Source organism: Rhincodon typus, chromosome 11 (assembly GCF_021869965.1).
Source record: "Rhincodon typus isolate 14 chromosome 11, sRhiTyp1.1, whole genome shotgun sequence".
NCBI lineage: Eukaryota > Metazoa > Chordata > Chondrichthyes > Orectolobiformes > Rhincodontidae > Rhincodon > Rhincodon typus.
The window spans coordinates 27,634,934-27,656,950 of NC_063342.1; the positions used below are offsets into that span (position 1 = coordinate 27,634,934).

Below are 22,017 nucleotides of genomic sequence, written 5' to 3' on the forward strand. Positions count from 1 at the left end.
TCTAGGATGTTGATAGTGGGGGATTCAGTGATGGTAACACCATTGAATGTCAAGGGATGGTAGTTAGATTGTCTCTTATTGGTGCTGGTCATAGCCTGGCATTTGTGTGGCGCGAATGTCACTTGCCACTTGTCACTTGTCAGCCCAAGCCTGGATATCATCCAGATCTTGTTGCACGTGAACATGGGCTGCTTCAGTATCTGATAAGTCATGAATGGTGCTGAACATTGTGCAATCATCGGCGAACATCCCCAATTGTGACCTTATGATGGAGGGAAGGTCATTGATGAAGCAGTTGAAGATGGTTGGGCCTAGGACACTACACTGAGGAAGTCCTGCAGAGACGTCCTGCAGTTGAGATGATTGACTGCCAACAACCATGACCATCTTCCTGTAGTACTGCTGCTGAACCACTCTTGGTAGTGGACATTGAAATCCCCCATCCAGAGTACATTTTGTGCCCTTGCCATCCTCAGTGCTTCCTCTAAGTGTTGTTCAACATTGAGGAGTACTGATTCATCAGCTGAGGGAGGACAGTATGTGGTAATCAGCAGGAGGTTTCCTTGCCCATGTTTAACCTGAAGCCATGAGACTTCATGGGGTCTGCAGTCAATGTTGAGGACTCCTAGAGCAACACCCTCTGTGTGCCACTGTGCCACGTCCTCTGTGCCAATAGGACAGGACATATCCAGGAATGGTGATGGTGGTGTCTGGGACATTGTCTGTAAGGTATGATTCTGTGAGTATGACTATGTCAGGCTGTTGCTTAACTAGTCTGTGAGACAGCTCTCCCAATTTAGGCACTAGCCTCCAGATGTTAGTGAGGAGGACTTTGCAGGGTCCACAGGGCTGTGTCTGCCGTTGTTTTTTCCGGTGCCTAGTTCGATGCCAGGTGATCCGTCCAGTTTAATTTCCTTTGAGACTTTATAGCAATTGGTACAATGGCTTGCTAGGCCATTTCAGAGGGCAGTTAAGAGTCAACCACATTGATGTGGGTCTGGAGTCACATGAGGCCACACCAGATGAGGCTGGCAGATTTTCTTCCCTGAAGGGCATTAGTGAACCAGATGGGTTTTTCCAACAATCGACAATGGATTCATGGTGATCAGTAGATTCTTAATTCCAGACTTTTTTTTAAACTCAGATTCCATCATCTGCTGTGGGGGGATTCGAACCTGGGTTCCCAGAACATCAGCTGGGTTTCTGGATTAATAGTCTAGCGATAATACCACTAGGCCATCGCCTACCCATATGGATACACATTAATAAATCTTAAGGAAAAAGAACTAACAGTAGAAACTATTTACCTGATTCGACATCCAGAGAAAATCTATCAATGGCAAGGTTCATAGTCTGGTATGCTGTGTTGCAGAAATCATCCAGGATTAGGTAAACTGCATTGGTAACATTCTGTGGAACAGGCTTTGCAAACTTCATCCGGCTGTTAACAATAATGCTGCCATTTCTGAAGTTTAGGATTTCAAGGTGCTTGAAATCAGTCAGGTTAGACTGAAGGTAGGGAACAAGCTAGAAAAGAAGCAAATAAAACTCTTCAGAAAACATTGAATTACATGACACGCAAGATTTACATTGATTACACTTTGTGCTTACTGTCCTATTATTTTTCCAAAGTTTCACAATTTTCCAAAAAGAAACGAATCAAATTCTTTGAGAAGGAAAAGGTGGTCTAGCATCCAAGGCCTTAAAGAAAGACTTTCGCACTGGGATTATTAGAACCTATGAAATAGTTTTAAAAATAGTAAGGGAAAACAGAATTAAAAATTAGTTGAGAAAGATAACAGAAATTAAAATTATAGGCAAAATTTCAGAGTGTTTGGTGGAAGGTAGTGGACCCTAAATAGTTTGGTTATGGGGTTAGTGTACATGTGCTTTAGGCAGATCTACAATGCCCTTATGGTGGGAATTTCAGGATTTTGACCAAACAATACTAAACAGTAATATATTTCCAAGTCAAGATAGTGAGTGTCTTGGAGGGGAACTTGCAAGTGGTGGTGTTCTCATGTATCTGTTGCCCTTATCCTTCTAGATGGTAGTAGTTATGGGTTTGGAAGGTGCTGTCTAAGGACTCTTGATAGATTACTGTAATGAATAGTATGAATGGTACACAGTGCAGCTACCAAGGGTTAATGGAAAAAGAGTGAACGTTTGTGGATGTGGTGCCTCTCCGGCGAACGTCTTCATCCTAGATGATGTCAACCTTCTTGAGCGCTGTAGGAGCTGCACACATCCAGGCAGGTGGGGAGTATTCCATCACACTCCTTACTTGTGTCTTGTAGATGGTGGTACAGGCTTTTGGGAGTCATGAAGTGAATTACTTGCTGCAGTATTTCTAACCACTGACCTGCTGTTGTAGTTCATTCAGTTTCCAGTCAATGGTAATCCCCAGGAAGTAGATTTGGCACAATGGAGAACAAATGACTTTTTAAAGCTCTTTTCTGTTGATGCTGGGACAATTGGGATTTGTGTGATTTAAGTTGATTGGTGTAAATTGACCTTTATTTCAAAAACAGTTGGATCTCTGAGACTGTATCTGACTAATCTGCAATTGTAGCAGTATATTGTGAGCCATGTTTATTGGCTGCATATCAATCACTGTATTCAGTGAGAAACAACTTTCCTAAACATGCTTTCTTGTTTTATAACATATTGATCTCTGTATTGTTAACACGCATTGTTATAAAGGCAAAACTGCGTCCATGAAAGGTCTACAAATCATTTAGCACTTCCAAACCTTGCCATACTGTGTCACACAGCACAGAGCTTGCTAAGTTATCAATAACTTCACTTACTTGATATGAAATAGCTAGTAAATGAAAGAATTTTCTTGAAATCAATGCACAGCATTTGTTGCCAAGTTTCAGTTCTGGAAGAGCCTAGACTAACTACATGAACTGGGAATTTTCTTGTCCACAGGGAATACCTAATTTGGAAGACCTACCAAGCAATAAATGTAACTGTTTCATCCAGAAGATGCGCTGCTGATCCAATTCTTGAGGATTTTCATGCTCAAAAGTGAATCTTAACTTTACATAATCCGATTTTAATTTTTTAGTGTAATTTTAAATAAGGTCTTTTCTATTTCGGGGCATAATTTAGCCCACAAAAACATACTGAATAAATTTTATTGGCTGATACCCATTAGTGTGTTATTTTCCATCTTCTTAAGAACAAAAAATTAAGTAGAGACATCATAGAAATTAATTCTTATCTCAATCAAAATGATCAGTTAATTAAATATTACAGTATTGCATTTACCAGCTCAGAAATACAGTTTATCTCAGGAATACAGTCCTTTAGACATGAACAAGATGTCCCAGCACTTATCACCCCCACCCTTAGTTGCCCCAATAAAATCTCCACAGCAACATTTGAAAATCCTGCTACCCTTGGCGATGCTAGAGCAGATCTACAGCCTCACCACCCAACATGCAATCACCCCACCCGTTCTCACTTTGAGAGACTGCCAATCACATTTGAATGACACACCTTGTCGTTCCACTGAGACATGGCCAACCTGAAACCTCATCCCTCTTGGTGATTTGCTTGCTTATGCTTGGACAGCTTACCTGTTATTAGCTAATAAAACCCACCCAGTCTGGTGTTAGCTAAAGGGAATTGACTATCTGTCACATATAAAACAGACTGGTTAATGTAAATTTAAATCAGTTATTAGGAGGAAAAAGAAACATAGGAAATAGGAACAGGAATAGGCCATTCAGTCCTCCGAGTCTATTCTGCCAGTCAATATGATCATGGCTGATCATCAAACCCTGTTTCTACTTTTGTCCCACACCCTTTGATGTCTTTAGCCCTATGAGTTACATCTAACTCCTTGAAAACATTCAGTGTTTTGGCCTCAACCACTTTCTGTGCCAGAGAAATCCAAAGGCTCACCACTGTGTGGGTGAAGAAATTTCTCCTCATCTTGTAGTAGCAAATAGTATCTACCATGAGTACAAGATCAAAATTAATGTAAACAAAGAGGTATAGAATTGGTTTATTTGATATTGGAGGCTCATCAAAAGTTAGATGGAGCAGAAATGCCCTATCTGGCACTAGATGACACAAAGATTGATATCAGAGCATAATTCTGCTCCAAAAAGAAAATAATCATTGACAGGATCTCCACAATTATTCTTGAGCGTCAAACATGCTTTGATATGGCTTAGCCATTTGTAAGGGAAATGAGAATTTATGCAGCACTATTTTGTCCTCAAAACATGTCAAAACACTTTGCATACGACAGAATACATTTTAAGTGTAATCACTGCTATTAAGTATCACAAACAAAGTGTAATTCAGTGATTTAAATTTATGTTTGAAATAGTGAACTTACTAATTCCAAGAATTGCTGTTCTAGCGCTTTGTATTCATGTGAACTTTTATTGAATAAGTCATCTGAAAAAATCATATTCGTCACACGTAGGCTGAAGAAGACTATTAATGCCTGTCGAGATCTGTGACTTTCTCTTGCTGTGGCTCTTGTTGTTGGAACAGCAACTGGCAATTCTAAGTAGATGCTAGCCATTTCTTCATTATCTGATTCTTCACGATGCTGGAGGATGTATGAGGGATCCAGCTCAGCGGAGATATCTTGAACCTCAGACCATTCGAGTTTATCCCTAGCTACTTCTTGAGGAGGTTGTATTTCATTGTGCTCCTCAACAGCTGAATCATGGTGGCCTATTGGGAAGTACTCTGTCGTCATATCCACTGCTGTAGATGTCTTACTGGCAGATTGTACTCCCGGAAACATTGTCGTATGTATTCTCTTAATGGATTCATCATCAGAATGAATTCTGTTACTAGATTTACTGTATGCTTGAACAGTGGCTGATGATTTGTTAACATTGTGCTCTGAAACCGATTCACCAAAGCCTTGCACTACTATATTTGATTGAGCAGTAGGTTCCATCACTGTGGTTGTAGCAGCATTAGGTAGCATAGGGTTATTCAATTCAGCAACAATAACATTGGAGATTTCAGTGTCTGGTGAAACTAATGTTGTGGGAAAAGGTTGTAAATCATTGGACAGTTCTGTGTTTGATTGGACTCCATTTGAAGGATCTAAGCTTGGTTGGCTTATGGAGAATGTACCTACAAAGGGCTGCATCACCAAGGTTGATTGTGTAGTTGCTTGTGGTAAGGTAGAGATAGCTGCCATGGTCGATGATTCTGTCATCAGTTGCTGCATGTTGGATGATGCTGTGATAAACTGTCTTATGGAGGTTGAGGCTTGGATCAACTGACCCACTGTGGATTGTTCTATTACCATATCTTCTGTGGGGAGAGATTTTGTTACTGTGTGCACCGTGTTGGCTGATTCTAACATTTCTTGCTGTGTAGTGTCCAATTCTGTTAATATGTGCCCCTTGGCAAATGATCCAGTTGTGAACTGTTCCTTAATGAAAGAAGTTGCTGGAGTTCCTCGGGTAGATGACTTTGTTTCTAGATGCTCTGTGACAAAGGCATCCATTATTGCTTGACCTTTGGTGGATAGTTCAGTGACTGGCAGCACCGCAACAAAGGAGTTTTCAATCGATTCCAGTGTTGTTGCATGTTCTGCAAAGGGTTGAGCCCTTAAGGTTGAGTCATTGGAATAGTAATTAAAGACATCTGTAGGTTCAGATGTTTGTATTGTTAATTCTAATTCATTATCTGGCAACTGTTCAACAGAGGCTTTTTCACTTACTGTCTCTGCAATGTGAGGTTTGATTTCAACTCCAATATCACTATATGAAGCTGTTTCACTTAACAAAGGAACATCTATTTCATTAGAGATGATTGTACTGACAAGAATCTCAGAAGGTTCATCAGTCAAATCCCCTATAGTTACACTTGGTACATTTGTCAGATAATCTACAGTAATGTCATCGAAGATTGGCGTATTTGTGAATTGAACGGAATTGCTGACCAGTGATCCATTATCTGGCTTGTTGTGAAGGACTGCCGTAGCCGAGGGCCATAAAAACTCTTGCTCGGTTCCTGTCCCAGATTCGTAATTGGAAAATGTACCACTATCAAACAATGCATCTGATGTAGTGGTTTGTATCATAGACAAATCAGAGGTTTCTTTCAGTTCAATATCAATCAGTGGGGTCAGATCTGTAATAGACGGTGCAAATGTTACATTCATTGTGCTAGTTGGCACCTTCTCATTAGAAATACTTTGCTGTTCCACAGGATTTATTTGGTTAGTTAATATAACAGGAGTGTTTGCAGCTTCTGACATTCTTTTGCCAGTTGTTTGATCAGACTGCAAATCAATAACTGTTGAATGTGACTGTAATAGTTCTTCAGTACTCAACATGGAATCTTCTGATCCATCCTCCTTGTCTGCAAATTCTAAAAGTTAAAAGCATACATTATTTCACTTGTGAATTCACTGGAAACACAAGGTATGTATCAATAACCAGGTCAATGCTATTAATGTCTCCGCAACTAAGTAAAGTCCATTCTTCATAAAGTGAGTTTTTTAATAAATGTTTTGCATCCAAATTAGCAACTATTTCAATACGATATCATAGGTGGTTGTGGCAAGAGGTCTTGGTTGACACTAAATGAATCCACATGTTGCAGATAATGTTGTGTTCAAACAATTGTTGCTGCCCTACTATGCTATACAAGCTGCTTTAAAAAAATGTCCCTTCTTTCATATCGACTGTAATGTCTGACTATGACAGTAAGTCACTGCGTAGGGACTCATTTTGAGATGGGGCACTATGTCAGGTTAATATAGAGATAATTCAAAATTCAATCTACTCTATTCTAGCCTATATCATAAATACTCAATGTTGTTAAAGGTTGACAATCGTACTCATTGGCAAGTGATTGATGAGTGTGGAATTCCTTTATTTTGTCATTCTACATTTTGCTGACAGAAAAAGACACAGAGAAACCAAAAAGCAGTTACCAGTTTCTTGATTTTCTGGGTCAAACATGATGCCTCCAAGCGCAAGACTGGTTGATTGTTCTGTAAAGGAAAACACAATTAAATTCCTTATTTCTTGTCTGTTCAGATTTTAATCTTCAACACATTTCTCAATTCTGAAGTTTATTCATTGCTTACCGTTCAAGAGCTGAAGAGTCTCTGGATTAAAAGTCAGTGATGCATTCCCAATTAGATTTTCCTTATGCAAGGCCTCAACTACTAGATTCTTGAAATCAATTATCGTGTAGGCAGTTGTCAGCTGATGTTCCATTTCAAGGGAAAGATCATCTTCTATGTTTTTGCGGTTCACATCAACTAACTTACGTGTTTTGTTCTGTAAAGCTTGTGTATTTCCATCAAATGTTACAGAGTAGTGGACCGCCACATTACTACTGCTGCACATGAAATAACATGTGTTAACAGAACATAAAATCACTACAATAGATTAAATGGATTTGAATTCAGATGGAAAAAATTATTTTCAACTACATGAAGAAGTTGTCTTGAGTTAACACAGATCACAAAGCTAGAGTTTATGAGGTTTTAAATGTAGTTTTGAAAATTATATTAATCGTTATGTCAGCCCAGAAGCAAAGTAGTTGATTTTTCCAGGCTTTACACAACCTTGTGATTGCATACATTCAATCCATAAACAGTATTCAGAGGTTTTATAAACCTGAAAGGAGGTGTGAAATTGGTACAATACATCTGCCCATGGACACAGTAATGTGCTAGCTGCCTTAAAATCATGAAGGAAAACATTCTCCCAACATTTGCCTCGTCTGCACTAAAGAATTATAGGTTGAGATGAAAGAAAAAAAAAGCAATCTAAAGGACACTCAATGTTTCTTGTTCCAGAAGACCACAGAGATGTTTGGAACATTCAGGTAAGTCTAGTTAGCTCTTTTAAATGTATTAACACAAACGTAATTCTACCTCCAATTTTAGTTCGAATGGTAGCACATATCAAACTCTAGTCCCAACAAACATGAAACTGCCAACTATCCTAGGGAGAAAAATGCAGATTTGGGATTTTAATTAATGACAATTACGGTTGCAACAGATGATAGGCATAAAAACTAATTTACAGTCTAATGTTTGACAGAAACATAGGAAACACAGCAAAAGGAACTGTTGTTTTAAGCATATAAAAATGTCAGGATCTTTTAATTGGATTTTAATTAATTTTAAATAAAGCATATGTATACTTATCATAAGTCTTGCTAAAGTCTTTAAAATGCTGTAGTTGAGTCACCTTACCTGTCTGAATTTGGATACTCCCTAAAATAGAAGGCAAGTAAATTGATATTAGATTTCAATATGTATAAAAGCAAAATGTCTTGAATAATTTCCAAAGATTGTTTTAAAGTTTAAAACATTTTCATTCTTGCATAGGTGAGTGCAGATACGATACACTTTTACTTGTGTGATTCTTGGATAATAAGTATAGACAAAAGACATAAACAAATATGAAGTTTGCCCATTACAACACTCCACTATAATGGTACAGAGTTCGCTGTTAGCCACAAAATATGGGCATTCACAGCTGGCTTTGAAGAATGCCTTGCTGAGGGATTTAACAATCTTTGTGGCAAAAACCTCATCCCTCATAACATGTGGTGGGCTATTTTTCTATTCTTTCATTGGATAAGGGCAAGGCAAGATTTTGTTGTTCATCCCTAAACGCTACTTGCTGGTGCATTTCAGAGAGCAATTAAGTGTCGACCACATTAGTGTGGGTCTCCAGTCACATGTAGACAAGACTAGATTAAGATGGCAGATTTCTTTCCTAAAACATTTAAAAATTCTGCACAAACATGCAAGTACTTTTTCAGAACTAGATTTGTTGTTCAGCAACAATTATTACTCAGATCATTGCTCACAGCATAATTACACTGAATTGAACAAGGCTTAACTTTTCTTGTTTTTTATAAACAGTGATATGAGAACAGAAGAGGAGAATTCTCATCACATCAAATAATTTGAATGATTGTTAGCTCTAAGGGTGGAGTCGGTGATATCTACACTGCAACCTGTGTAGAACACAGGACAACATTGTATCTGGGGGAGTATTCCCCAGTTGCTTGAATGAGTGCAGGTCCAGCAACACTCAGAAAGCTTGATAACATCGAGGACAAAGCAACACGCTTGATTGTTTATTGATGTTTATTCACTCCCTCCACCACCAACACTCAGAAGGAGCAGTGTGGACTATCTACAAGATGCACTACAGAATTCTGCCAAAGATCCTGGGGCAGCACAGTGGCTCAGTGGTTAGCACTACTGCCTCACAGGGCCAGGGTCCCAGGTTCCATTCTACCTTCGGGTGACTGTCTGGAGTTTGCACATTCTCCCCGTCTCCCCGTGTCTGTGTGGGTTTCCTCCGGATGCTCCGGTTTCCTCCCACAGTCCAAAGATGTACAGGCTAGGTGGATTAGCCTTGCTAAATTGCCCATTGTGTTCAGAGATGTGTAGATTAGGTGGGTTACAGGGGGATGGGTCTGGGTGGGATGCTCCGAGGGTCAGTGTGGATTTGTTGGGCCGGAGGGGCTGTTTCCACAGTGTAGGGATTCTAAGACGATCCTGAGACAGCATGTTCCAAGCCCATGGCTACTACCGTCTTGAAGGACAAGGGAAGCAGAGACATAGGAACAGTGCCACCTGCAAGTGCTCCTCCAAGCCATTCACCACCCTGACTTGGAAATATACTGTTGTTCTGCTAGGTCAAAATCCTGGAATTGCCCTCCCAAGCAACATTGTGGGCCTACCTTCAGCACACAGACTGCAGCAGTTCAAGAACACAGCTCCACAACATCATTCCTACCCTGCTCAACACTCATTCCACCCCAACAAAATTCAGCCCCATCACCTACAAAGTGTATCGCAATACTGCTATAACATTTTTACGCTTAATTTTTTAGAGCATTTAAGATGGAACACATAAAAGAGAAGCATTAGAACTCCAAACCTGAACTCCAAGATATTAATTGTCTGATATCCTGGGAATTTTCCAAAAACATTCTCCATCTGAAATCACATTAAAAAAAAAGTGCAATAATGGTGTTAGAGTATTTAAAATCATTAAGTTAAAAAAAGGACAATTTAAAATTAAAGAAAATGATCATTAAGTAACCATGTGTTACAAATGCATATATTACAAGATTATTTTTAATTCAAAAATTGTGGGATAAATGAAACAAAATTTGGTTTGACTAACTTTTCAGGGTGGCGTGAAATTGCAGATTTATAGAGAAAGTACTGTGTGATGTTGCTGGGATAGTGGTGAGAGATATGATCTAGGATAGTCATGGTCTCTCCAAATTTCACTTGAGGAGATATTCTGCCTTTAAAGCATATCAGAAGAGGGCATGAAATTAAGATATACACCAAAAGAGTTTAAATTATTTATATAAATCCCCCTGATCAAAAAGCGTTTTGAAGGCCACTGGGAAGGATAGTTTTAAAATATCCAAATGCTTTTCGGTTCAAATGAATGCTTTAAAATTAAAGATAATTCATTTGCATTTTTATCTGATGACCGTGTATATTTGTCACTGTGCCGTGGTGATGGTTCGAGAGGCTAAAGTTATTCTGTTTTGATAAATCTCGGCTGTATTGAGAAGTCTGTCCAGCAGTCACCTGTGAGATGGCAGAGAGACAATCAAGTGGTGGTTAGGACAAGGGGCAGAGAAATCCTCAGGAACCAGGGGTCGTTCTGGACTCAGTACAGGAATTGTGACTGGGTTCACACTCAGCATTAAGAATCAAACACTGCCAGGTCTACCCAGGAAATTAAGTGGAAGAGATCATCAATGAAATTTACACAGGGAGCGTTCTGAAAGTAATTGCTACACTGGGAAATTAAGCAGAATCAGAGTGAATCTCTGGGATTTAAGGCACATAGGGCTGGATTTTCCATTTTGAAATTAGAATGTGGTGACAAGTGAGTTTCGTGGCATCCATACCACGATGGCCCAGGGCGTGTTTTCGCATGTGGTCTTCTGCATTGCACCTTATTAATTATGCAACTAAGATGTTGCGCATGTTTCTTTGGGGAATCTCAATGCAAGCAATGCACAGCAATTGCAATGAAAGCCAGAAAAGATAACTCACACTTTGCTGCTCAACGCTAACTAGCCAAAAAATGACCCAGAAGCAGGGTAAGCTCACTCCCCACTTAACAAACAGAGATCTGGAGATGGTGCTGGATAGGCAAGTGGACCCAGCCAGTCTGCATGCAAATAAAGAACAGGTCAATGCAGGATGATGGAGTCATCCTGCAGTGCCACAAGAAGGTCAATGATCTTCAATATTCCATAAACGTAAATGCCACCAACTTCTCCCTGATACTTGACACTCACAGGGCCAGCATTCACTCTAACTCTGCCACTGCACGATCTCTCATCAAGTTGATGGACCATAACCCTCCACATTGAATGCATATCCACTGAGTGGATCTCAGCCACCTCACCTTCTCAAACGAATAACCCTTTTTTCCCTCTGTATTTTCTATTCACTCACTTCGGACAGCATACCTTCACCCTGCTAATGTATAACCAGTAAATGCTCATGCATCTACTTACATTACACTCAGTCCTTCCATTTGTCTCAATGCAGTAGAAACTGGCCCAACCCCAGGACTGATGTCTAAATCCCAACTGAGGACCCTGCAATCCTTGGGCTGTATACATTTGATCTGCATGATTGACTATGGCCAAGCCCCTGGACAGGAGTTGAAAAAGCTCCTGGGCTGGCTGTGGTGGTACCCATGTGTGTCCACATTCACCACACAAAGCACTGTTTTCTTTTGACTTTCATACATCACCATTTGCTGGCAGCACATGCAGTGAGTTTGCCACATATGCTGTTGGCATATTGTGCAACTCTGATGTTAGCATAACATGTTGCCAAACAGTGGCATGTCCCCCACTGTCTGACTGGTACATTGACTGTTGAGTCGATGCACTGTCACAAGCTGCCTATCTCTTTATCTGCACTCGAAAGCAAGCAATAACTGAGCATTAAGGAAACTATGCGCTAAGAAAGCAACATCACCAACAAAGGTCAAATGCCTCTAAGTGAGCACTAAAGTCAGTGAGTGCTAAGAAAGTAAGTTAGGGACCATAAGATGCATGTATCAATGTCAGCATAAAAACATTCCATGCAGATGCATGAACTGTATGGCTGTCACTGCAGACAAGCGAACAGGCAGAAACATGCAAATTGTAGGTTGCTCCGTGCTCCAAAGGGGAGTTCTAAAAGCCAGAAGTGATGTGAGAATTGGTCTAAGAGCCAACTCCAAGTTGTGTGGATGCAGAGTCGAGGCGAATGGTGTCCAAGGACCTTGCAGGGATGTTAGTTAGAAGTAGTTGGATGACGACCAGCACAGGCAGTGAGCTGCAGCATCAGGTAATCATTTGGTTTTACACAGTCTGTCAGGTTTTTAAGCTGTGTAGATTCTGACTGCAGTGCAGGGGATTTGGAAGTCCGATGTAAATAGAATCATATGGGCTATTGGTGACATGTAAACACGTGGAATTAAGCTAGTCACCCAATCAAGGGTGAGACTCTGAAGCTGTAATTTTAAGAGTAAAATTATACGACTTCTTCTAAACGCTAGAAATCTGATTTTATGTTCCATTCTCGCCCTATTTTGTCACATTACTCATCATTATTCTCGCCACACCAAGAAAGGAAAATCCCTCCCACACTGTTTTGATTTCAGAGAAGTTACTGGACAATCAAGAAACTATAACAGAAAAAGAAATTAATTTAAAAGGGGAATTCTGTTTGGAATTTTGGTTAAAAGTATAAGTGCTTCTGAGATACAGGCCCAGGCCCAGATTTTTACTTAAATGCTGGGACTCTCTCTCTGTTGTGGCAAAAGTAGCAGCATATATTGGAAATCCAAAGTTCTGCCTCTAAGTTGAGCATTTTTCATTAACACAGAGTGAGGGATTAGGAAGGAGCTGTTTATCACATATGAGCAGTTCCTATAGGCAGCTGGCCATTTAAATGATCCACAGCCTCCACTGGAATCGGATTGTAGAGTCCCTGGAATGTGGAATCTAGACTGTGGAGATTAATTCCAAATTAAGACCCTGTTCTCAGCTCCTTTCTTCGGGATAGCAAGGGTACCCCTTCGGAGAGCTGAGGGCTCCCTGTTGATATGCTTCCGTAACACTTGGGGCATATAGGTGAAGGGTCCTTTAAGAGTGTGGGTGCTCTTTGGGATTGTTAACAGTAAAGAAGATTGTGTGTAAGAGGTGTGTACACTCATTGAAACTGTCTAAATTATCATGATATGTTAACATATCAAAGTATTTTCTTATGAATAAGGGCATTTTTCTCAATACAATGTAATCTTTAATATAGAAATCAAATTAATAGAACTTTACTTTTTATCCTGTGCACATAGATCCTGGTGATGCTAGATAGGTTGATATGGTAGGTCGGGGGAGTGGAGTGGATGGCAGGTGAAAGTAGGCATTAAGTTGACATGGGGATATAAGGTGCCATGGGGATAGGCAGAAGGCATTAGATGACTTGGGATGAGGCTTTGGGAATTTGGCGGTTGAGAGAGAGTTACATGGGTATAAGGGGTGAGAACTGTAGGGCAGGCTACCTCCACTCTCGCTGCAGAACCTGGGACTACACCGAGACATGGTCAGTGGTAAAGAATAAAGAAAACCTTTTGATGGCACATTTCTGGAATGGGTGTAATACCATTGCAAATAAAGTCTAACATCTGTTAAAACATGCTCAGAGCGTCACTGAATCTGTTTGCCAATGTCTCAGTAGGGTCCCTGTTGTAACTGCTGCACTGTGAGGTCAGACATCAGTTCACGTGCATGATGTTCTATGGAGCAATGCTTGAATTGAGGAGCTCCTGCACCACACTTTGGAAGCACAAACTTTACAATTAGAAGTTCTCAAGCAACAAGGCACCATTTGCCTGGTGCACACACATTAGTTTGGAAACACTGGCCTCAGTGACTAAAGGTGTTGGTCTTGCATGAAATGGTCAGCAATGTTTGGTCTTGAGAGATGTGTAACATAGTATAAGACTCTATGGATAAGGGTTACCAGGGATTGGGAGCCTACAGGTAAGTATCCTCTGCAGTGAAAGGGTCAGCATGCATTGTTGTTGCCCCTTGAAGTGCCTAAGGTTTTGCAGCTCAAGGCACTTACTCCATCCACTCTGGATGTAGTTGTGGCCATTTTCTTTCCCATTGGGCAGTTTCAATTTCCAGTTCGATGGAAGGTGACAGTGAATGGTCCTCAGAAAGTAATTTCCAAATTCCACCTTTGTGTTTTGATGAGGCTCCAAACATGCTAATCACCTTCCTGGTAGCTCTTCCCATGAACCCATTGGCTTCACACCTCCCCATTTGCTTGGGCAACCTATTCAGACAGACCCAGACATGAGGAACCCAGACTAATGAGTGATGCTGTACATCTCCCTGTTTGGTCAACATGACCTCCTACCCAAACTACAGAGGCATAAACACCTAAACATGACCATGGCCAAGGTCACAGACTTCTCTAGGAGGCTGCTATTGTCTTATTGTGTCTGCACCTTCACCAAGGACCACTCCTTCAACTTGGAGACATGACTGTTTACTTGCAGCTCAAGTTAGTGTGTTCGTTCCTTACACTGCTAATTACATAGTGTTACATCAATCTCACACCTCCAATGTGCCATACAGCAAGCTATCCACCCCTTGACTGACGACTGCTGACCCATCTGTGACTGCAATAAGAGGCAAGGCAAGGATGCATTGCGCATTCAGGTAGGTGCTAGTTGAGTGGGAGCTAAGTGAGCAAGTGCAGAGCCCTGGGATGAAGCCTGGTCCAGTATAAGCTGGATGACTGACCCTGCACACAAATTGTCCTCGCAGCAGTATTTCAATGAGAGGTGCCAGTGCACTCAAAGTGCAGCAGTAAAGTTCAAGTGGATCAGAGAGGTCCCTTAAGGGTTCTGAGAGGCTGGCAATGCCAAACTCAGTGGACACAGAATGCATGTGACTGCTGCCCAGGGAGTGAACCCAGACTCGATGTTGTCGGGCAGACAAGATGGTAGCTCGGAGAACAGATAATGAGCTGAGGTTGCCAGGTACCCATTCTGACTTTCATGTCAGGAATTGTTGATATCTGGTTTCCTCATGGCAGCTGGTGGAAGCTGCATCTTATTGAAGGATGGTTTGCTAATGAGGCTGTTAACAGGCAATAATACCCCTTAATTGGCATCTTGCCACTCTCCACCTAGTTTGAACTAAGGCTGTAATAAGGTCAGGAACTGAATGTCCCTGGCAAAACCCGAACTGAGCATCAGTGAGCAGGCTAAACAATAGCGCATGATAGGACGGTTGGTGATACCTTCCATCACTTCACTGATGATCGAGAGTAGACTCATGAGGCGATAACCAGCTTAATTGGATTTGTCCTGCTTCTTGTGTACAGGATATTCCTAGACAAATTACCACACTGCTGAGTAAATGCCAGCGTTGTAGCTGTTCTGGAACAGTTTGTCGAGGGGTGCAGCAGGTTCTGCAGCTGCAGACCTATTTCCAGAATACTGTCCGGGCTCATAGCTTTTGCAGTATTCAGGATCTCCAACTATTTCTTGATATCCTATTGAGTAATGGCAGAAGACTAGCATCATGATGCTGGGGACCTCTGGAGGAGGCCAAGATGGATCATTCTCTTGGTATTTCTGACTGAAGATTGTTGTAAATCCTTCACTGCACTGATGTTCTGGGCAGCCCCAGTATTGAGGAGGTGGGTATTTGTGCAGCCTCCTCCTTCAGTGCATTATTTACTGTCCAGCACCAATCATGACTGGATGTGACACGACTGCAGATCTTAGATCTGATTCACTGGTTGTGGAATCACTGAGCTCTGACTATCACTCGCTGTGTGTCAAACTGCACAAGCAAGTAGACTTGTTTTTTAACTTCACCTCAGTTTAAGGTATACCTGATGCTGATCCTGGCATGCTGTCCTGCACGCTTCATTAAACCAGGGTTGATTCACTAGACTGATGGCAATGGTAGAGTGGGAGTATGCCAGGCCATGAGGATGTTGTTTGTGTTGGACTATGATATACGGCTGCTATTGGCTCTCAGCACTTCATGGACGCCCAGTCTTAAGTAGCTAGCTCTGTTCAAAATCTTTCTCAGATTACGTCTATCAAAAATGCTATACCAACTGTCCATCACAGAACTATTGGAGCAGCTAAATATCTTTGACCAAAATTGAGATTGAGATCTGTACACATGGTGCTTAAGGCCTCATGGAGAAGGGAAATGGTGAATCCTTTGGATACTTCCCTGAACAGACTGTCAAAGCCATTTAGCAGAAGTTCTCATCATCAGAACTTTTGAACAAGCCCCAACCTCCTTCTGGAATGTGCATATTGCCAGGAATATCCGATTTTTGTCTAGGATTTGTCCTGGACAACCCAGTAGTAATACGGGTCTCTACTGAGTTTTTCCAGGACAGGTACCGAGAAAAACCTCAATTGCTGCTGGAACAACATCCACTCGATGAAAGATGCGCATCGGCCTACCTGAAATTTGTTATTCACCCAGTGCAAAAGAGCCGCCAAGTATTGAGTCTTGCACACTGAAACATTCAGGGCTACATGCTGAGAGATGTAATAAAGTTTAAAGGACAGCCTTAGCATTGGTTCATTGGAAAACAGCCTTTTACCATTTTTCACTGAGGAGCTGAAACCAGTGTAAAACGCTTCAGGCTGGTCATCACAGAAAATGTTTCATGTAAAGTCAATTTAGATGTAATCTTCACTGTAAGTTATGCCATGTACTGCATTTAGACAAATGTGTGTGTACTGCTTTACAATACAGTTCAAATGTGACAGTTTCTAATGTTACAAGTTTATTAATAAAGTGAATTTTTGAAAGAAAGGTCCCATTACAAGCAATATAAAATAGTTTTTTTTTCTACAACTGGATGATTAAAACTGAATGCATGTTGCTATTGTGTATTTATGCACAGATTTAATAACTAAACTAGCACGAGGTGATATTACCAAAGCAGAAAATCAACAGATTTGTCATTTGTGCAATTTACAAATTTTCCAGAATTCTATATATAGCAGACTGATTCCACATCAGGCCACTATTGTACTGTCAGCAATTTCAAATCTTAGCCTGGGAGTAGGCAGCTGCTGTTATATAGCACAGATGGAGGCAAAGGGTAAACACACAGGCACGCAGATGCACTGGCACTGACAATGAACTTGCAACCTAATGAGGAGGGCCATTAACTAACAACAACACATTGGTCCTTAGCTTTGAAAAAGTTTAGAAGGCAAGTGAAAAACAAGTTTGACACAATACTGCCAAATAAAAACGATGAAAGTCCACCTCTTTCACCATTTAGTACTTTTAAAAACTACCTGTCTACACAGAACCTCTGACTTGAATATGATGAAAATCTTAATTCAGTGCTGGGGCTAGCATTACAATATAGTAACAGATTAACATTGAGAGATCCTATCCAGATTAAAGACACATTCCAAGACTAAACCCAGCAATTTTCAACATCACTTAATTGACCTTGAGGGCATGTACACATCAATTGGTCCTCGTCATTTAAGTGGAGCCCCAGCAAATGCCATTACTAGCCACTTTCTGACTGGACTTATCAATGGACTGCTGTCCTATATAAATATGACAGACACTTAATTGGTTCCCACAGCCAAAGTGCAGCCACAGGGCCCAAAGCAAACTCGCAATGCCACACCACTGCTTTTAGCTCCAGTGGCAGGATTCCTGCCTAGTCTGTTATTCTGCCATCATTGAGCCATTTTTCACTGATTCTAAATAGATAGTATGATTATTTAATTTTAACAATTCTGCATTGTTTCACATGCTTATCTGTGCCAAAGGTCAAGCTAATTATTTTACAAGATGGAGAAAGAAAATAAAGCTAATCAAAATCATCTTTCCCGACAATGCACTCAAGCCACAAATGTATTTATGTTGGCTGACAGCTGAAATGGAAAGAAAGGAGATGAAAACAGTCATGGGAATCAACACTGGGCAAGATTGTACTAAGGTTCAACATTCTGGAAGTCTACTGAGGATAAACAACATTCATCTTGCTAATAAAGCTCCTTATAGTTCTGAAGAACTCATAAATAATCAACTTTTCAACTGTGTCCTTAACTGATTCGTCCAAGATAGAAATTAGGATGACTGGAAGAGTTAGGAGTGGACAAAGGAGAGTTGGCCAAATCTGTATGTCTCAAAATGTTTGTAAATGGCTAGTTTGCCCCTCTAGTTTGGAAGGGACAGCAGAAGAACAGAGTATTATTTAAATGGAGAAAAACTGCAGAAAGTTGCAACACAAAGGGACTTGGGGGAACTTGTGCATAAAATACAGAAAGCTAGCACATGGGTAACCAGGAACACTAACGGAATGTTGGCTCTTATTTCAAGGGGATTCGAGTAGGGAAGTCTTACTGAAACTGCACAATGTGCTGGTGAGATCACAGTTTGAGTACTGTCAGCAGTTGCTCACACCTTTATTTTGGAAAATATATTATTTCATTGAAGTCAGTTCAGAGAAGGTTCACCAGTTTGATCTTGGCATGGAGGCACTGTCTTATGAGCAAAGGCTATATAGGATGGGACTCTACTCATTGGAGTTTAGAAGAATGAGAGGTGACCTAATTGAAGCATACAGGAATCTTAAGGGGCTTGACAGGATAAATGCTGAGGGTATTTTCCCTCATGAAAGAGTCTAGGACCAGAGGGCATGGTCTCAGAATAAAGGAATGCTACTTTAAGATTAAGATGAGGAAGAAATTCTTCTTTCAGAGAGTTTTGAGTCTTTGGAACTCTTTGCCACAGACAGCTCTGGGGGCAGGATCCTTGTGTATATTTGAGGCTGAGATAGATACATTTTTGATCAGTATGGTATCGAAGGTTATGGGAAATTGCAAGAAAGTGTATGAGAGGAATGTTGAATCAGCCATGATCCTATTGAATGGCAGAGCAGGCTCAAGGGTCTGAACAGCCTACTCCTGTTCCTATTTCTTATGGTCTTATGAAGTTACACATTGTGGTTGAATAAAATCCTGCTGCTCACAATAGCCTGCAACATCTCATTGATAGCGAGGCTTAAGTTGCTAGATCTATCTGAAATCTAACCCATTCAGCATAGTGGTAGCGCCCAGAGCATTAGCCTGCGTCTCTTGATTACTGGTCCAGTCACATGATCACTGTGTCACCACCTCACTCAGTGCTGAGGGGCTCCAGGTTTCCAAAACCTGTCCACCATCCTTAATTAGACTGACAGGCCATTCTTTGGCCTCTGCAAAATAAAAAAAAAATCAGTTGAGTGTTTCTAAGAGTGAAGGGTTGAAGCCTGATTTAACTGAATGCCGGTGTCCCAATGGAACACAGGAAATTCTGCCCCAGGATAAATGTTTGATCAAACAGAAAGGTTTCAAGAAATATTTTAAAGCAGAATAGAGAAGTAGCAAGTGGGGATGTTTAGGAAGATAATTCCTGAGTTTAGGGCAAATCAGAGACCAGAATTGGAGGACTGCAGAGACCTCAAAGGGTTGTAGGCTAGAGAACGGTACACAGATAAGGATGGAAAAGACCACAAAGAGAAATGGATTGGGATTTTAAAAGACATGTTAAATCAGAAGTCAGTGTGGAACAGCAATCAAAGGTGAAGAGTCAATGAGATTTTGAGTAATTTAAACAATAAGCAGCAATTGTTGTCAAAAGCTTCATTTGCATCAAGAAGAATGATGGGGAGGTTTTTAATCATAGCATTAGTCACAAAACAGGACACTCGGCCCAACAAGTCCACACCAACCCTCCAAAGATCATCCCACCCAGACCCATCCCCACCCCCACCCCCCTACTTTTTCCCTGTAACCCTGTATTTCCCATAGCCAATCCACCTAACTTATACATCCTTGGACACTATGGACAATTTAGCATGGCCAAGCCACCTAACCTGCACATCTTTGGACTGTGGAAAAAAGACTGGAGCACCCAGAGGAAACCCACACAGACATGGGAAGAATGTGCAAACTCCACACTGTCAGTCACCTGAGGCTGGACTTGAACCCAGGTCCCTGGTGCTGTGAGGCAGCAGTGCTAACCACTGAACCACCGTGCCGTTCAACTTTAGATTCTTTCCTGCTAGCAGTGAAGATTTAAAATCGTAGAGATAACTTTACAGGCATAAATTTTGCATGTGCATCATAAATGGGCGGCGTTGTGACACAGTGGTTAGCAATGCTGCCTCATGGCACCATGAACCCAAGTTTGATTCCAACCATGGGTGACTGTCTGTGGGGTGTTTGCATGTTCTCTCTGTGTCTGTATGAGTTTCCACCAGATGCTCTGATTATTTCCCATAGTCCAAAAATGGGCAGATTAGGTGGATTGGCCATGGGAAATGCAGGGTGACAGGGATAGGGAAGGGGTGGGTGTGGTGGTGATAAGATGCTCTTCATAGAATCCATGCAGATTCGATGAGCCAAATGGCCTCTTTCTGCACTGTAGGGATTCTATGAAATCTATTGCAGGCTGCAGGAGCTGATTCCTAAAACAATACCTTGTTATGCTTTTTATATCAAGTGTTTTGATAGTGGCACTTTTCAGTGATTTTTAAACTGACAGTAATTTTATATTTATGTTATTTTGTTGAAAAAAAGGCAAAACTGAGCATGCCAGCACTTTTTTTCAATTCATTAATAAGACATGGGCATTGTTGGCTAGGCCAGACTTCACTGCACAGACAGCAGTTAAGAATCAACTGAAGGTCTGAAGTTCACATGTAGGCCAGACCAGTTAAGGTTAGCAGACTGATGGGTTTTTCCAATTGACAATAGTTTTCATGGTCATCATTCAACTCTTACTTCCAGATATATTTACTGAATTCAAATTTCACCATCTGCCATAACAAGATTCCAACCCAAGTCCCAGAATATTTCCTGGGTCTCTGGATTAATAGTCTAGTAATAATACCACTAGGTCATTGCTTATTATACTAGCAAAGTAACTGAACCTACATTTACTTTCAAACTCATATTTATTGACAGAAGCACACTTACCTGGAATTGGCAAGGAACTGTGTCACCTGCAGTTCACAGACAGGCTGCTGCAAAATTTGTGCTGTATGTTGTAGCTGACCTCCAGCCAAATTCTACTTCAGACGAAGGACTACCAGTGGCTGCTAGTGGCTATCACTAATAGATAGGAGGATCAAAACTTTTCCACCCAACACAAACGTTTTGCCTTTTGATCTGTGTAACAGCAGCTCAATGACACCAGTGGGATCTGTATAGACTGGACTTACTATTCTTTAAGTGTGATCTTCAAGTATATGAAAGCTATAAGAGAAAGTTCCATATTGGAGCCCAGGGTTGCCACAGAATCAACTTACGTACCACGATCAGTGTATTGTCAGTGAGAGGTTCACTGCAGATGCCCATGGAGTTGGTTAATCATCTTTGTAGTGCTGTGAATCCACTGGACTAACCACATGGGATGAAGCGTTAAGTACTCAGCATTTTCTTTCTACTGTGAATCCAAAAGCTTCTGGCTCAGAAAGCATTTTCTTTAAAACGCAGTGCCCACAAGTTCCATGTTCCTGCCTACTGTAACCAGGAATGGACAGAAACTAGCTTTGCAGTCAGCAGGTTCCTGGGTCATTACCTGTGTATTTCTTGGTGCTGGTCATGCACATTATTATTTAATTAATCCCTGGAGAAGATTACCTGAGCTGATACTTCTACTGGAAGTACAAGCATAGTGGGCACTGCAGCAATCGTGAAATCGATATATCCAGACTGGAAATAATACCCTCCTGTATCTGGGAAATATACATTGCAACTTTCGTGCCTTTGATGTAAACTTGTCTCTGAATTCCTCTTCATGTTAATTCTGAGCCAAAGGAGCTCAATTTCCATCAACAAATGGAACAAACTATATGCAGCAAAAATCCCTAAACAGTCTTATTTGGTGTGGACTCAAAAGACTTACAAATCTGAACAGTTCGCTTATTCC

At 41.0% G+C, this 22,017-nt stretch overlaps 1 protein-coding gene across 1 annotated transcript in view; it reads right to left on the reverse strand.

Moving 5' to 3' along the window:
- The window catches only part of impg2a (interphotoreceptor matrix proteoglycan 2a), an 80,665-nt gene that overhangs the window by 27,818 nt on the left and 30,830 nt on the right, over positions 1 to 22,017 (reverse strand). The window contains exons 9-14 of the mRNA XM_048603280.1: positions 9,921 to 9,979; positions 8,213 to 8,233; positions 7,091 to 7,347; positions 6,935 to 6,994; positions 4,358 to 6,366; positions 1,308 to 1,527 (exon numbers count right to left, since the gene is read on the reverse strand). Coding sequence (XP_048459237.1) covers positions 1,308 to 1,527; positions 4,358 to 6,366; positions 6,935 to 6,994; positions 7,091 to 7,347; positions 8,213 to 8,233; positions 9,921 to 9,979 — 2,626 coding nt within the window. The remainder of the gene's footprint in view (positions 1 to 1,307; positions 1,528 to 4,357; positions 6,367 to 6,934; positions 6,995 to 7,090; positions 7,348 to 8,212; positions 8,234 to 9,920; positions 9,980 to 22,017) is intronic.